A 16,876-nucleotide genomic window follows, 5' to 3' on the forward strand; every position below is an offset into this window, starting at 1 on the left:
AATAAAAAAAAAAAAACGTTCAAAGAGAATTTAATAAATGTGTGTTGACAAATAGATAAAACATATAAATAGATTAAATTTGATCTCACTATCTGTTAGCAAAATTTAATTGATTTTTTTTTTAGTTGATGTTTATTATTATTTTACATTTAAAAATTTTTTAAATTATTATAATTATTATAATTATTACTATTTGGTCTTATTGTATATCCCGCAGGTTATCATTTTTGCCTGTAATAATTTTTTTTTTGTAAAATGTCTGCCATAATTAAAACTGTTATTTACTTTTAAAAAATTTTAATTTATTGTTATTCATTTATTAAACGTGATGGATAAAATAAAATAAAAAAATAATTAAATCAAAATTAAAACGTTTGAGTTTACAATAAAAAAAAAATATTTTTTTTTAAATCAATTTTTATTATTTTAACATCAAAATGCTTTTTGGCATTTTTTTTATTTTTATTTTTGCCATATTTGCAATATTTAAAGGTTGTCGTGGTTTTGTTCTTATTTATGAAATAATATATTAATCATGTCAATTTTGATTAGTAAAAACGTTTGGAAAAAAAATTAAATTTTTTTTTTTGTGCTTAAAATGGAACTTGAATATTACATTTCAGGAATTTATAGAAAATTAACAAAGATGAAATTTTGTTGTTCTCCACCATTTATCGTTAAAACTGGTAAATTTAAACTTAGCCGTTCTTTACAATCATTAAATAAAGAAAATTCAGGGACTCAACAACTTGAGGCTCGTGCTTCGTATAAGGTAATATATATATTTTAATATTATTATTTTTTATTTTTTCAAAGCCTTTTTAATTAATTTTTACAAATAATTTACTTATTGTAAATTTTTGCTTACAAGTAATCGTTACAAAAACTGCAATCGTCTATTAGTATGAATTTATAAGTAATTTTTTATAAATTTTTTTCTATAAAATAATTATTCAAAATTTTTTAAAACTGCATCAAGAGCTTTACTTTTTTTTTTTTTTTTTTGTTTACATGTCAGGAAAATTTTTTTTTTTCACACGTAGATTTTCCCCCATAATTTAAAAAAATTTCGGGTTTGTTTTTGTTTTTTTTTTTTTTTTTAAACGATTTTTTTACTTGTTAATTTCATCCACGAATCAATAGTTGAATTTAAATTTTTTTTAGCTTATTCTAAAAAAAAAAAAAAGAAATGCAAAATGGCTGCTTCTCCTTCTTAATATTTTTGATACAATGCAAAAAAAAAATTTTATTTGTTTATCATGTTCCATATTTTTAATAAAGAAAGAACGTAATTTTATTTAGGCTCAGTTGAATAATAATAAAAATCGTTTCCTTATTTTTTTAATGCGTTTTTGTTATGATTCACTTACAAATTTTTTTTTTTTTTTTGATTATGAAATACGTAAGTATTATTTTTAACCATTTATATTTAAACTTTAATAATATCTATCTATTAAATAGTTTAAATAATTTTTTTTTTTTTAATAATTTCATCAAAGTGTGATTATTAATCTTAATCCATAGTATTAGCAATAATCCAAATATCAAATCGATTATCTAATTTTTATTTTTTATTTTATTTTAATTTGAATAATTTATTTTAATAAACTATTTCCTCTCACGTATTATATTTTAAATAGATTTAAAACAAAAAAAAAAAAAACTTTATTTAAGGTGTTTGAGAGATACGACGACAATCAAGAAGAAATGACAAACGTATTCGAATCATCAAATATTTTAAAAATGGAGGAAAAAAAAGATGAAAATCAAAATATTATTTTTCTTAAATGTTGCGCCGTTAAAAAAATGGATGTTGGAAAACCTAAAAGAACACCAGGAAAACCATTGATAAAAAATACGATTAATAAAAAAAAAGAAGGAGTTTCCGGTAATAGCAGCGTAACGAAAAAATTGGAAAAAGCAAGCGACATAAAACTTCCTAAATATGAAAAAGATTTAAAAACTATTGAATTTATTAAAGATTCAATAAGAGGTAATGAATTTTTAAAAGATGGATTATTTGCGAGTCCAAATATTATAAAAGCTGTTGTCGATGCCATGTACATAAAAAGTGTACCTGCAAATGAATATATCATAAGAGAAGGAGAAGTTGGTGAGTCTTTTACAACAGAATTCCTTTTTTTTTTTTTCTAAAAAAAATAATAATAATAATGTTTGTAAATGATTTTTCAGGTTTTCATATGTATGTCGTTGCAAAAGGTTCCATTGATGTATTTAAGGGAGATGTAAAAGTTAATACTTTGGGACCTAAAAAGGTTTTTGGAGAATTAGCTTTGTTATATAATTCAAAAAGAAATGCAACCATTTTGGGTTTGTATTTATTTTTAAATAAATTTGAACGTTTCGAAATTTTTATTTTAATAATTTATTAAAATTTTTAGCAAATACCGATTGTGATTTTTGGGTTTTGGATCGTAAAATTTTTCTTCAAATTATGAAAAAATCTGGAATGCAAATGACGGAAAATAGAGTTAAATTTTTAAGAAGTGTTCCTCTATTAAGTTCTTTAAATACCGAAGTTTTAGTTAAAATGACCGATTTGCTTAAATTGGTAAATTTTTATATTTAAAATTTTATTTTTAAATTGTCATTTTTTGTAAGATTAAATAATAATAATAAAAAAAAAAAAAATGTTTTAGCGCACATACGCTGCCGGAAGTGTTATTTTAAAACAAGGAGACGAAGGAAGTTTATTTTATATAATAACAGGAGGAACTGTATCCGTTACCATTACTCAACCAGGTATAAAAATCAAAGTTTTATAAAAACTAAACAAAAGCTATATGAAAGAAATAAAAAAAAATTTTTTTTCAAACCTTTTTTTAGACGGAACCGTAAAACAAGGTCCGATTTTAAAAACTGGAGATTTTTTCGGTGAAAAAGCTTTATTGAAAGATGAAAAAAGGGCAGCAACCGTCATCGCACAAGAACCAGGAGTCGAATGTCTGACATTGGATAGAATTCATTTTATCGAATATTTGGGAGGACTTCAAGAAGTGAGAGATGCTAATTTCGATAAAAAATTTAGCCTAGAAAAAAATGACGCATCTGGTATTATTATTATTAATAAAATCTTAAAGAAAATCTTTTTTGTTTTGTACTTGAAACATTTAAATTGTCTTACAGAGTTTAGTCATTTATTATTGGATGATTTAGAAATAATTGGTACCATAGGAGTTGGTGCATTTGGTAGGGTGGAATTTGTCAAATGTAAAAATGATAAAAATATAGTTTTTGCATTAAAATGTGTTAAAAAAATTGACGTTGTTGCTTTGGGCCAGGAACAGCACATGCATAACGAAAAAGAAAATATGATGATGTGTAGAAGTCCGTTTATTGTCAGGTATGTTAAAAAAAATTAAAAATGTTACGGAAAACCTATTATTAAAAGGTATTTTTCATTTTGCTTTTTCCAGATTGTACAATACATATAAATCGAGTAAATATGTATATTTTTTAATGGAGTTCTGCCAGGGGGGAGACGTATGGAGTTTATTACAAAAAAAAAAATTTTTTGACGAATCGTTAGCCAGATTTATAACGGGTTGCATGGTTGAAGCTTTTGAATATCTTCATGCCAGGGGAATCGCTTACAGAGATTTGAAACCTGAAAATGTAATTTTCGACGCCAAAGGATATGCTAAATTGGTACCTTAAACTTTTCATTATTATTATTATTTTTTTTTTAATTACACGATTCGTATTGGCGATTATTTCAAATTTTCCATACCATTTTTCAGGCCGATTTTGGATTTTCAAAAAAATTAAAACCAACTGAAAAAACTTGGACTTTTGCGGGTACTCCAGAATACGTAGCTCCAGAAATTATTCTTAATGAAGGACATAATAGAGCGGTAGATTACTGGACGTTAGGAATTTTCATTCATGAACTTCTCGTTGGAAAGTAAGCAGCGTTATTTAATAAACAATCACGTGCCATTTTGTAAATGTTGTTTTTTGATTGATGTTTGATGATTGAAATTTCAGGCCACCATTTAGAGGACACAATCATTCTCAAACGTATACATTAATATTAAAAGGAATCGATAGCGTTTTATTTCCCAGACTGATAAGCAAAACGGCACAAATTTTAATAAAAAAATTATGTAAAAGGGCTCCTGCGGAAAGGTTAGGGTTTCAAAGGGAAGGAGTGACAGACATTAAAAAACACAGGTGTGAAACAGGATTATCAATTTAATATCACCTGGCGTCGAGTTATTTATTTATTTATTTTTTTTATGGTTTTAGGTGGTTTCAAAATTTTAATTGGGAAGCGTTAGAAAAAACATTACTCGTCTCTCCTCACGTACCCAAGTTAAAAGGAACAACAGATCTTTCATATTTTGATAAATATCCTAAAGATAAAGAAATTCCACCTGATGAATTCGGAGACTGGGATTCTGAATTTTAATAAAACAAAAGGTTTTGTGTAACCTTAAAATTAAAGTTAAGAAAATATTTTTTTATATTTTTATAATTTAACGTTATTAAAGAAATCACGAGAATTTACAGTACGGTTATGGTAACCGGAAACGGATGCAATTCAGTTAAATATTTGTTAATTTAGTTGTTAAGATACATTATTATTATTATTAAATATCGATGAACTTAACGAATTGTAATTAAATTTAGAAATTTCATTACATTATTAAATTGTTCTCGTTATTAATAAGTAAATAATAATGTTTAAGTGTAAATAAATATTGTTTTTAGTTATCAATAAATAAATGTTTACATTAAATAAAATGTTTTTGATTTAATTAAATGTGAAAAAAAAAAAAAAAAATAAGGAAAAAAGTTTTTGACGATTATTATAATTAAACATAAATTTGGAAATAATTAAAAAAAAAAAAAAAAAAAATTATAAGAGTTTCGAATAAAGAAAATTTTTGGCACTTAATTAAAAATTTTTTTTTTATTTAAATAGGAGAACGAAAAAATAAAATCAAAAAAACTTTCAATTTGTATTTTTGTTTGTAATACAATGAAATTAATTATTAGAACGTGTTTTACCTATGGCAGTTATTAATTTTCATAAATATTATTTATCATTATTTAATACTGTGATAACAAGGTATTTTTTTTACAACAACATTTGAAAAATAAATAAAATTATTAATTAATGATTTGTGAATGAATTTTTTTTTTTTTTTTTTATTAATTGGAATTAATTTTTTTCAATTTTTTTTTTTTTACATTCTTATTCTTCTTCTTTATACAATTAAATGGATTTGAAAAAAAAAAAAAAAAAAAAAAATATTTTTGAGCAAAATATTTTAAAAAAAAAAAAAAGGTTTTTTTTTTTTTTTATTAAAATTTTTTTAAAATCAAATTTTGTTTTTATTTTTGTACAAAAAAAAAAAACAACAATTTTCTTTTTTTTTTAATTTTTTTCCAAGTTTCCAAGAAACAACATTAAAAAAAAAAAAAAAAAAAAAAAGAAAAAAAAAATTTCCAAAAAGGAAAATTTTAAGTGATTTAAGGTTAGAAAAGGTTTTTTTTTTTTTTTTTTTTTTTTTAAACAAAAAAATTAATGTTGCTTCTTTTATTTATCTTCAGCTGACATTATCATCAAAACATTTAATATAAGCTAAAATTACAAATAGAAAGAAGCAAGCTTTCGCATGTTCAACAGAAAACAAAATAAAAATAAAATAAAAAAAAAAAAAATAAAATTTTTTATTTTAATTTACAATTAAATTTTCTTAAACTAATGACCAAGAGTCACGGCTTTACACAATTAAAAATAACTAATTTATTTATTTACAAAATTTGATATTTAATTCACATTTTGCTCGTTAGCCGGAGGCGATAAAAATTCATTTTCTGCTGCCAGCTTTTTCCTGCAATCGGGACAGTACCAACTCCCCTTGGGGGGCACCATTATCCCGACGCATTCGAAATGAAACCATTCGATAACGCAATCCTCGGCATCGCATGCGATCATTTCGGAAACTTCGTCGTAAGGACACTGGCAAAAGCAATAAAGTTTCTCACCTTTTTGAGCCGCGGGATTTCCATTCACTTGAAATTGTTTTTCCAACCTTTTTATTTGAAAAGGCTCACTTTCTGAGACCTTTTCGACCACCGGAGTTTGTCTATTCGTTTGAGATGTTCTTATTTTAATAGGATTAACTTTTGGCGTGCTCGTCTCACATTTATCGACTCTCCACGTTAAAGAACTTTTCGAATGAGAATTCCACTGAATGGGAGTGCTCTCGTTGGAACCGTCCACGGGTGGCACTACTCCAACGGATAAAGCCGGAGTCGTGACATTATGTTCACCTTTTTCGCGCTTTCTAGAAGTTGGAGTTTGTTCATTTTCATCGTCACTAGAAAAACCGTAAAATTTAAGTGGAACTCTTTTCCGTTTAGGTCTCTTTGAATCGCCTTCACTCGAACTGTGAACCGTGTCTTCGGTTTTCACTCGGCTAGATATTTGATTGGAAAGCGAGTCGTAATTAATATTAACACTTGAGTCTCCTCCTCCGTTCGTTTCAGTTATAAATTGAGGAGTGCGACTTTTGTTTGCCGCTATTGTTCCGACTTTTTTGCGGTTGCCTTTGGCAGCAGTACTCGGTCGAGGTTGAGATCGCTTTTTTTTGAATTTCGCCTTTTTCTTCGAGCCCGCTTGTTTTTCCGTAGTTATCGATGGAGATGATGTAGCGGCATCGGATCCATTTAAATTTGCCAAAAGCTGAGTTCGTTTTTCTGCCAATATTCTGTTTGCTTCTCTTGCCGGATTGTAATCGTAGAAATCCTCATCCGTTTCTGATTCCTCAGTTTCCAAATCGGATTCTTTGATCAAATTTTCAAGAGGAGCATCGTGAACAGAAATATCAACTTCAGCAGGAAGTTCTGGTTCGACTAGAAAAAAAAATAAAATTTTTTTTTTTTGTTAAAATCACTGTAAAACTGGAAAAATATCGATAAATGAACTGTTAAAAAAAACTCTTACCTTCGATAGGTACTTTATTATCTTTTGTGTTCTTTTTTCTTTTTTCACGAGAATCTGAATCTGAATCGTTTGAAGATGTAGAACTGGAAGATCCGCTACTGCAAGAACAATTACTCCCACAACTACAGCTAGAATCACTATCACTAGAAGAATCGCTTGACGATGATTTTGATAAGTCTTCTCGATGTTTGTTTTTTTGTTTTGATTTACTCGAGGTTTTAGATTTTGGAACATTATTGCAATAGTCGTGATCTAATCCTACTTTTTTGCTATTATCAGAAGTTTTATCTGCTTCTGTTTTCGAAGTATTTACATCCTGAGATGCTGTATTGGGAATGATATGGTAGTCGTGGTCGGATAACATGATTTCTTTGATACGACTCAAAGTCATATTTTTAAAAGGCGATGCAGGCCTAAACGTTTTAGGCATATCTTTAGCGACTAAATAATTTTGGAAATTATTCCAAACTCCATCGACAATCTGCGTCGGGCTAGTTTCTTCTTTCTGAATATCCCCGTTCAAAAATCCGTTCGTTGCGGGCAGTTCTTCGGTAGGAGGACTTTCGGGTTTTACAAGTTTTGGTTTTACGTCAACATTTTCCTGATCGGAATCGTCGCTTTCGGATAAATTTACAGGCGGTAAGTCAAAAACATCGTTTAAGACTTTTCTTTTCTTTGGCTTTCTCTCTTTAGCTGGTTTTTTGTCTGTTTCTTCTGAATTATTAACTTCCTGATCAACAATTTTAGCATCTTCCACTTGACTACTGTTACTGCATTTATCCGCTTCAGTTTCCGTTTGTTCTGGCTCAGCAGGACGGTTTTCTTCCTCCATATGTTTATTCAAATGTTTATTTAATAATTTTTTTGATATAAATTTTTCTCCACATTTTGTGCATGAGTAAGGGTAATCTCCAGAATGTAATCTTTTGTGAACCTTTAATGCCACAGCACTCCGTAAATTAACCGAGCATTCATCGCAAATAAAAGTGTTTGGAGGCACGCAAAAGTGATAAACGTGAGGCCATTTCTTCTGAAGGCATTTTTTACATAAAACACTTTCAGTTCCATGCTTCCAAAACAAATGTTTTGTGATATCCGGTTTATTTCTGTAAGCGATTCCACATCTGTAACACATATGCGAAAGTTTGTGCTTCCAAACATGAGTCGACAATTGAAACTGATTTGAACTTTGATCAAAACAAATATCACAAGAATTGTGTTTTCTCCTGAGGTGAACCATTAATCGAAATGATGAAGGCAGAGGGTCGACGTTACATAAAAAGCAACGATAAGTTATGTCGGGATTTATAACTTGTCCAGAAATGTAAATTCCTGGACAAAGGTGACAAAGTAATTCGCTATACGTATAAAAATTTGATTTACACATGATACATAAAAAAACTGCCTTCTGATGCATTTTTCTGTTATGGCTGCACAATTCTTTGTGAACGTAAGTTGCAAAAAGACAATGAAAACACTCGTATATTCTGTCATTTGCCTTCCAAAATTCTTTGTTTTCGCTATCAAAAGTGTCGGTGTTGAAATAACACTTGTCTAAATTACACAAATCATCTTTAAGCCTTTGTATTATGTTCAAAGCATTATTTTCTTTTTCTTTTTCGCTCGAGTCTTCAGCAATGGTGACAAATCTATGCTCTGCTAATATGTGAAGTGCTAACTGCTTTCCGTTAAGAGCAATTCTTTTGGCATGAGAACAATAGACGCAATTCCAACATGACACTTTGACAAATTCCTTTATGAGAGACTTAGTTTCAATATCTTCTTCTTTGAGAGTTACATAAATATATGAGGTATCCTTTGATGCGGTGGGTATTATATCATCTGTTTTGGAATTTAGTGAATCTGTGTTCTCAGGAGGATCTATTTTATCCGTAATTTGTTCCGTTGGCTGATCGAATGCAATGGTTAATTTTTCACTGTCAGTGCTTTCACAATCCGACACAATTTGATTTTCATCATTCTTATATTGGTTTTTGGCATTATTTGCGATTTCTTTTAGGGAATTTTGTGGTTGTTCCTGTTTGTCCTCCACTTCTGAATATTTACTAATTTCCAATTTATTTTCAGTTTTTAATTCATTTTGATTATCAAATTTTTCATTGAACTGATTATTCGAAGATGAATAATCTTCCCTATCGCGGCTTACAGATTCATCCCCCTGACCTTCACAACTTAATTCTTCATTTTCATCAAATTCGTCTTCATCTTCTTCTTTTTCTTTTTGGTTTTCGTCTTCTATTCTAGAGCATTCGACTACTCTATTAATGGAATCCTCGATTGACTGAATAGACGATATAACTTTTTCTGCTGTTTTCGATGGCCTATAAAGTTGTAATAGTTTTTCGTTATATTGTTTTGTTGAAACTAAATCCTCAGTTGAATTCCTAAGGGGAGAGATCACAAATTTATCTGTTGAATCTTTGTGCGCACTTGTATTTTCTTTTACATTTGACTCGTTGGCAGACTCAAAATTTTCAATAGAATTTTGTTTTCTAACTATAACAGACATTTCTCCACTGCTGTTTTCGTTATTAATTATTTGAAAAGTTTCCTTATTTTTTTTGTTATTTTTAATTTTTTTCTTTTTTACATTCATTTTTTTCCCAAGAGCAGGATGAGATTTTTGAAAATTAGGTTCTAAATATCGATCAGAAAACGCTCGACGACAAGTGGGAAAATGAGCTCCTTGTAATCCACAAAGAGAACAAGTTACAGAATCATCCGATTGCGGTGAAACACAGGAATGGTCGTAAAAATCTTCTTGCTCAGAAAACATGGCTTCACAAGAAATACAAATTAAATAACATGTTCCACGAAATATTTTTGAAAAATCTTCAGTAGATGAAAGATTTTGCTCAATGACATTATGCTTTGCTTGAAGATGTTGTGCTAATTTATCAGGTTGTGAAAACATTCCGAGACAATATAAACATATATGGCGTTTATGCATTTCCTTCATGTGCAAAAAAAGATTCCAATTTTCATAGTAACTACCACAAGCTGAACACAAATAAACTTTTCGAGTAATTCGAAAGTTAGACGATGAAGAATTATTAACTGAGGGTGAAAATTCATTTGAAGACTGATAATCAGAAGTTCCTGATAAACATTTTCTTTGGTGAGATTGTAATTCAGATATTGTAGAAAAGTCTGAATATGAACATTTATAGCACTTAAACTTAATATTAGAATGAATACCTTGATACTGAAAAGACTCAATTTTTTTCTTCACATGTTTACCATTTTTAAATTTAAATAAAGAAGACACTTTTTTTTTAATATTTTTATTTCCTGGTAACTTAATATGATTCTTTTTCACCAATTTCGGTTTCAGAATTTTTTTTTTATTGTTCTCATTATTTGCATTATTCGCAGATTTTACGTTTAATTTTCCATTATTAATGCCTTTTGCAACATGATTAATAGTTTTTTCCAAGTTTGACTCTCCAACCATAATAGAAACATCTGGTTCCATTGGGTGATGCTCATTTTCACCATCATTACTGGTATCTTCTTTACTGTTAACAAATGACTGATCACTATCTTTAGAATGAGATAAATTATTTTCATCACTAGGTCTAGGTAATTGATTTGAGTTTTTTTCCTCAGTTTCTAAACTACAATCACTGTTTATAATATCTTTATTTTCACTGGTAGATGTATTTAAATCACTAATATCTTCAAAATTTTCTTCTTCACATCCACATGACTTTTGATATTGTTTTGTAAAGTCAATACAGTCTGTAAAATCATCAATACTTCCATTCATGTAACTTTCATTTTTAGGAGAGTTTTGAACATCATGATTTAAACTCATTTTTTCAGTATCCATTTGAAATAATTTGTATGTAATTATTGCTTTAATATAAAAAATTTTTTGCACAACATTTGTCCTTGCTTACTATCATTCATCTAAAACAAATAAAATAATTAGTGAAAGACAATAAAACATTACTGTTTTGTAACAACTAAAAATTGGAAGAAATAAATAAGTAACTTAACATTTTTACTATTAATGGTTACCTTAACTTGATTCTTAAGAATAGACATTTGGTTAAACTAATTAATAAAGTTATAACTAATCAACTACATTAATTTTAACAATTTAGATTACATTTTTATGTGCAGGTTGGTTAAGTTTGCTAACCTAAAAGTTTAAGCGGAGAGCATTTTAAGAGCGTCATAAAACAGGAATTTTTTAAAGTACGTAAAATAGAATTTAATGAACAGATACAAAAAGAAAAATACGATTTTAAGGAATGCTGTGAATTGTAAACTTTAACAAGGTGTACAACGCCATTTTGAATACTAACTTGCATTTCAGGAATTCACATTTTACTCTACAATGTAACATTAATAAGCGTGTATGATAATGTTTAATCATAAAAATGGGACAGAAAAAATTACTTAAATCTAAGATAATAAAAGATTTTAAAATATATAATTACCTGAGCATTCTTTAACCTTATTTGACTTAAAAGCGCAAATTCAAGTCCAAGCCATTACACAGCTAATATGAGAAACAACAACAATTGGTCAACTAGCAAATTAAAAACCAATTAATTACCGCAAGTAAAGCAAAAATTTAAAAATAAACTATTTATGAGAAAACTGGTTTACATATTCATAATGAATTATCCTCTTAAGAGCGTAGTATACGCAACTTTTTAATCTTAAGGATGCTATCATTTCTTCAACAAAATGGCAACCGAAATATTATGTTCCGCGTTTTATTAGTAAGGGGGCCCAAAAAAAAGTTTTTCGTCTGATATTGTTTGACTCTACATTGTCAACAGTTTTATTTAAAAAAAAACTAGAATTTTAAAATGATCCAACACTTTGTATGAGTGTATCACACATTATGGAAAGTTCTAATGGAACTTTAAGGTATCATAATGAAATAAAGTTTTAAAAATTTAATGTAAAAAAAATTCGCTTAACTTGCTAATTAATATTTTTAAGTAAATAAGACCATAATGGCTAATACAATGCACATAACTCAAGAAGGGCCTGCGAATGCCTTGGCACTTAATAAAGAAAACACTCAAGTTGTGATAGCAGGTAGAAATGTTTTTAAAATATTTAATATCGAAGAAAAAGAATTTATTGAAAGCTGTAATTTAAGAATTGGAAAAAATTTAAACTTGAATTTTTCTTGCAATCATGTTGCTTGGAATTTAAATGAAGCAAATATTTTGGCTACTGCTGCAACAAATGGTGCTGTTGTTCTTTGGAACTTAGGTAGACAAACTAGATCTAAGCAAGAGCATATTTTCAATGATCATAAAAGAACAGTCAATAAAGTTTGTTTTCATGACACTGAGCCTAGTTTACTTTTATCTGGATCTCAGGATGGTACCATGAAATGCTTTGATTTAAGGACTAGAGAAGTGTTTCAAACCTTTTACAGTAATTCTGAGAGTGTTAGAGATGTGCAATTTAGTCCACATTTGCAACATTTGTTCTCATCTGTATCCGAAAATGGTAATGTTCAATTGTGGGACCTTAGAAGACATGATAAATATTACATGCAATTTACAGCTCACAGTGGGCCAGCTTTTGCATGTGATTGGCATCCTGAACTTGAATGGCTGGCTACTGCAAGTAGAGACAAGACAATTAAAGTTTGGGATTTAAGCACCAAAAATCAAACTTTGGAATTTGTTATACACACTATTGCATCAATCGGCCATATTAAATGGAGACCTCAAAGGCGATTTCATATTGCAAGTTGTGCTTTAGTTGTAGATTGTAATATAAACATTTGGGATGTTCGTAGGCCTTATATACCTTTTGCTTGCTTTGACCAACACAAAGATGTTCCGACCGGTGTGGCTTGGAGAGGCCAGCCTCATATTTTTCTATCAACAAGTAGAGATTGCACTCTATATCAGCATACATTTAAAGATGCTATAAGACCAGCTAGTAATGCAAATCCTCAGGGAATTTCACTTAATTGTTTGGGTGATGTCTTGTTTGCTACAAGTGTTAATCACAATATCTCTGCTGCCAAAAAGTTCCCCCCTATATTAAAAAAACAACAATCACATAGTGATAAATTTTGTCATGTGTCTAGTGTTCTTCGTCAATTTTTAAGCAAAAGTCGAGATGAATCTAAATATAGATTTATAGAAACTGCTAAACAGTACCTTTTAGTAGGTAAAACATTACCAGGATTGTGCGATCACAACGCCAGTGTTGCAGATGGATTTGGTCGGCATCACATTGCTCTAATTTGGAGAATAATAAAAACCTTATATGGGTATTACTTACCCGGGAAAAGTGTTATGGATAATGGAATTCTTTCATCAAGTTTAATGCGAAATGATGAGTCTTTACATTCTTCCGACGGAAAAACTTATAATAATAGTAAAATTATTTTACCAAGTGGTGCTAGTAATTTTGAACCTGAGGAAAAATTAGGAAAAGCAAATGAAATTTCGACCTCTGGTGTAGACGAAGATGCGGAAACAGAGGATGTAACTGAGCAATACAATATTATGATGAATTTGGGAATAAAATCTGGAACTGAGTTTCAACATGATTTTCAGGTGCAAGGAGATTTTTTTTTTGGAGATGGAGAGTTGGACCCTTTAAGTACGGTGGATCAAACTTCAAATTTTTTTCCAAAGGAGACAGATTGGTCAATTCAAAATGAAGTTTTTTTAGTTCGTCATGAAATACAAGACGGTTCTTCGCAGCCTGAACATTTTTCTAATCCTAAGACTTCGGAAAATGATTTGGATCCTTCAAATCTCACTATAGAAAGAATATCGAAGTATTCAAATGCTCAAATTTCCGTTAATGTTTTACCGAATATTTCTCCGATTAATCCTAGTCAACTAATTGTAGAAACATTAAAATATCATGCTGATTTAGGAGACGTGCAAACGGCTGTTAGTATTCTTTTCGTCTTGGGGGAAAAACGCAAAGAATTAAACGGACTGGATTTAGTTACTCAGGAGCATTGGTTATTAACTTATTTGGATCTTTTAGCTCGTTATCGACTCTGGGATGTTTCAACTGATATTATTCAATTTTGTTGGTTACCTTCCATTAGTCATTTAAATCAACAAAGTACTACAGTGTACAGTTGTTGTGGAGAGTGTAACAAGCCTTTACAACGAAGTGGTTGGTTATGCGAAAGATGTCACAACTCTCCCACTTCATGCAGCGTTTGCCATCAAACTGTTAGAGGTCTATATACTTGGTGTCAAGGATGCGGTCATGGGGGTCATTTTAGTCATTTTGTTAAATGGTTTAAAAACAACAATTTATGCCCTAGTGGTTGTGGACATAAATGTGAATATGGATAAAAATATACAATTTGTGATATAGGTTATAAAAATTTTTATTTACAAAATTATTTTTTTAATTTATAAATTTTTTAAATCATTGATTTATTTTTATTAAATAATTATACAATACAATTACCTTAGTTTTTTAATATCACAAATTATAATCTTTTTCAATATTTCAAAACACATATTATAGATCCCAGAATTTCTAAAATTTGCACGTTAGTTTTCACACTAAATTAATACTTTATTTGTGAATGTTAAAAATAAAACTAATTTGGATTTTTTTGATTACCGAATTTAAGTAGTCATAGTACGCATCAGTATTAATGATTTTAACGAAAATCACATAATTGAAAAAAAAGTAATTTACTTCAAATAAGTATAAGTTTAAAATTTTTAAGAAACTTTTTACCGACTTTAATGCTGGGCCCAAAAAATGGCGGGAATATATTTTCTGCTTAAAAACCGTTAATACTTAATAATAATTTTTAATATTAATTGCAAGTAAGTCAACCTGACTGAACAAGTTTTACTTTTTAACTTGCCGATTCCTGATGTATGAAATTCAATTTTTTTTAATATTTTTTTTTTAAATTTAATTTTGTATAATTTTCAAAAATAATTTCGTGAAGTATTTTATGTAAAAGATCATTTTCCTTGAAAAATTTTTTTATTTACAAAAGAGGTTATTTTTTTTATAAGTTTTGGCTTTTTCAATTCAAGACGCTTCTTGTTTAAAAAGTTATAATGAATTCCAAGGTAAATTATTTCTTTTTTTATTCTGACATTTTCTGTTCGAATTCTTACTTATTCATATAATCTTTAGTAATTATTAAAATAAGTTTAAACTACAATGAAAAGTTATCATATTGAAATGCTCTTTAAAAATTTTTTTTACAATTTATTAAAGGACAGATTAACTAATATTTATGTTAATTATAATATAAAATTTTGTGTATCAATTTTTTAGGTCGATTTCATAAATACATGTGTGAAAACTTATCGATCAATTGCTCTGCATCCTGCCATTGTTTCAGCAACAATTTTAAAAGAAAATGATAATTCAGATATTATTAAAATTTTCTCCAAGTGGAGTCAGAGGAATTTAGAAAAGGGAGAGATAACTTATTTTCAAAGACAACATATACTTGCAAAGTCAAATAATTCTGTCTTTGAGACTTTTCCTGTTGATATTTCTCAAGAGTAAATATAAAATTTCAAAATGCACTTTTTATTATTTTATTTTTTATTTCAATTAATTTTTCATATTATTTTAAGAGATTTTTACAAATATTCTTCATCTGAAAAATTGTACTGTATAATAAGAAAAATAAAACAAGAAAATAAAAAAAAAACATTTTTAGAAATATGGAACACAAAAGGATTGTTCAAAAACTTTGATATCAATGCTTTCGACATTCATGGTGATATTTATTGTGATGGTATTAATTTTTTTTTTCCCTTATAGTTATCAATTTAAATTTTAATTAATTATAAACATTTTATACTTTAAATTTTATTTCTTATTTTTTCAAAAATTTCAGTTAAATTTGGTTCATTGGAATGGTCACCAAATGAAGATAAGATATTGTATATAGCGGAAAAATTGTCGAAGAAAAGTGAACCGTTTTATAAACAAAAGTCAAAAAATGAAGGTTCAAAAAATTATATAAAGAGTTTAGAAGATGTCTCATTGGTAAATATTATTTAAAATAAAAAATCATAGTTTAAATTTTGATTTTTAATAGATTTTATAAAAAATTTTTTTTTGTTGATTATTGTCCTACTATTAATGTTGATAATATCAAAAATATTTCTTTAAACTTTTTTAATTTAGGGTGATGAATATATATACAAACCAGATTGGGGTGAGCAATTAATTGAAAAACATCAATCAATTATTGGAATGTGTGACATTGCTTCAGAGACATTAGAAGTTGTCGATGGGATTCCATCACATTATTCGCCAGCACAAGTTTTATGGTCTAAAGATGGCAACGATATCTATGGTGTTGTTTTCGAAAATGAGCCTAGACGTTTAGGTTTAATTTATTGTACTAATCGAGAAAGTTATATTTTTTGTCTAGATTCTAAGGGAGAATTCAGTAAGAATTATCAATTTATTTATTTATTTTTTCAATGAATAAGTTATTTGATGTTTAATTACCAAGTTTTCTTATTAATTTTTATGGTTTTAAATTTTCAAAGACATATCATTAGTCATTTTCAAATGTTTTTTCAGAAATATTATCCGAACCTCAAAAATCAGTTCATTCTCCTCGTTTAAGTTTAGATGGAAAAAGTCTTTTCTGGTTACAGAGAGCAGTTGGAGGTGCTCATGGGGGCTGTCATCAGCTCATTAAAATGAATCTTGTAACCAAAGAGGTTAGTTTTTAATGATGTAAATTTTATCGTTAGTAATGTTTTTTTTTTTCAGTATTTACATATATATATTATATTTTATTTTTTTCTGTAGAAAGAAGTTATGATTGATATCATTAAAAAGGGAGATGAAAAATTCTCAGGATTATACTTGCAAAGTTTACCAACGAAAGATGTTTTTCAAAAAATGGTT

At 28.2% G+C, this 16,876-nt stretch overlaps 4 protein-coding genes across 4 annotated transcripts in view; 3 read left to right on the forward strand and 1 right to left on the reverse strand.

Annotated features, from left to right (window-relative positions):
• Positions 1–1,707: 1,707 nt before the first annotated feature.
• Positions 1,708–4,432, forward strand: Phum_PHUM012900 (cAMP-dependent protein kinase catalytic subunit, putative; the record flags this gene model as incomplete). Its single annotated transcript, XM_002422735.1, has 9 exons — positions 1,708–2,113; positions 2,194–2,331; positions 2,403–2,572; positions 2,661–2,763; positions 2,848–3,364; positions 3,438–3,669; positions 3,762–3,925; positions 4,009–4,194; positions 4,270–4,432. 9 exons carry the CDS (start codon positions 1,708–1,710, stop codon positions 4,430–4,432), a joined length of 2,079 nt encoding a protein of 692 aa, XP_002422780.1.
• Positions 4,433–5,800: 1,368 nt separating this feature from the next.
• On the reverse strand, positions 5,801–10,832 carry Phum_PHUM012910 (uncharacterized protein; the record flags this gene model as incomplete). Its single annotated transcript, XM_002422736.1, has 2 exons — positions 5,801–6,888; positions 6,980–10,832. 2 exons carry the CDS (start codon positions 10,830–10,832, stop codon positions 5,801–5,803), a joined length of 4,941 nt encoding a protein of 1,646 aa, XP_002422781.1.
• A 1,144-nt stretch (positions 10,833–11,976) lies between these two features.
• Positions 11,977–14,316, forward strand: Phum_PHUM012920 (WD-repeat protein, putative; the record flags this gene model as incomplete). The annotated part of the gene is made up of 2 exons (XM_002422737.1): positions 11,977–13,551; positions 13,585–14,316. The coding sequence occupies 2 exons, from the start codon at positions 11,977–11,979 to the stop codon at positions 14,314–14,316; spliced, it is 2,307 nt and encodes a 768-aa protein (XP_002422782.1).
• A 732-nt stretch (positions 14,317–15,048) lies between these two features.
• The window catches only part of Phum_PHUM012930 (acylamino-acid-releasing enzyme, putative), a gene marked incomplete at both ends in the record, with an annotated part of 5,319 nt that continues 3,491 nt past the window's right edge, over positions 15,049–16,876 (forward strand). Inside the window, 8 exons of the mRNA XM_002422738.1 lie at positions 15,049–15,060; positions 15,212–15,232; positions 15,272–15,504; positions 15,580–15,743; positions 15,846–15,997; positions 16,139–16,406; positions 16,544–16,686; positions 16,778–16,873. Of these exons, the coding sequence (XP_002422783.1) occupies positions 15,049–15,060; positions 15,212–15,232; positions 15,272–15,504; positions 15,580–15,743; positions 15,846–15,997; positions 16,139–16,406; positions 16,544–16,686; positions 16,778–16,873 (1,089 nt within the window). The remainder of the gene's footprint in view (positions 15,061–15,211; positions 15,233–15,271; positions 15,505–15,579; positions 15,744–15,845; positions 15,998–16,138; positions 16,407–16,543; positions 16,687–16,777; positions 16,874–16,876) is intronic.

Source organism: Pediculus humanus, genomic scaffold (genome assembly GCF_000006295.1).
Source record: "Pediculus humanus corporis 1103172107371 genomic scaffold, whole genome shotgun sequence".
Taxonomy (NCBI): Eukaryota; Metazoa; Arthropoda; class Insecta; order Psocodea; family Pediculidae; genus Pediculus; species Pediculus humanus.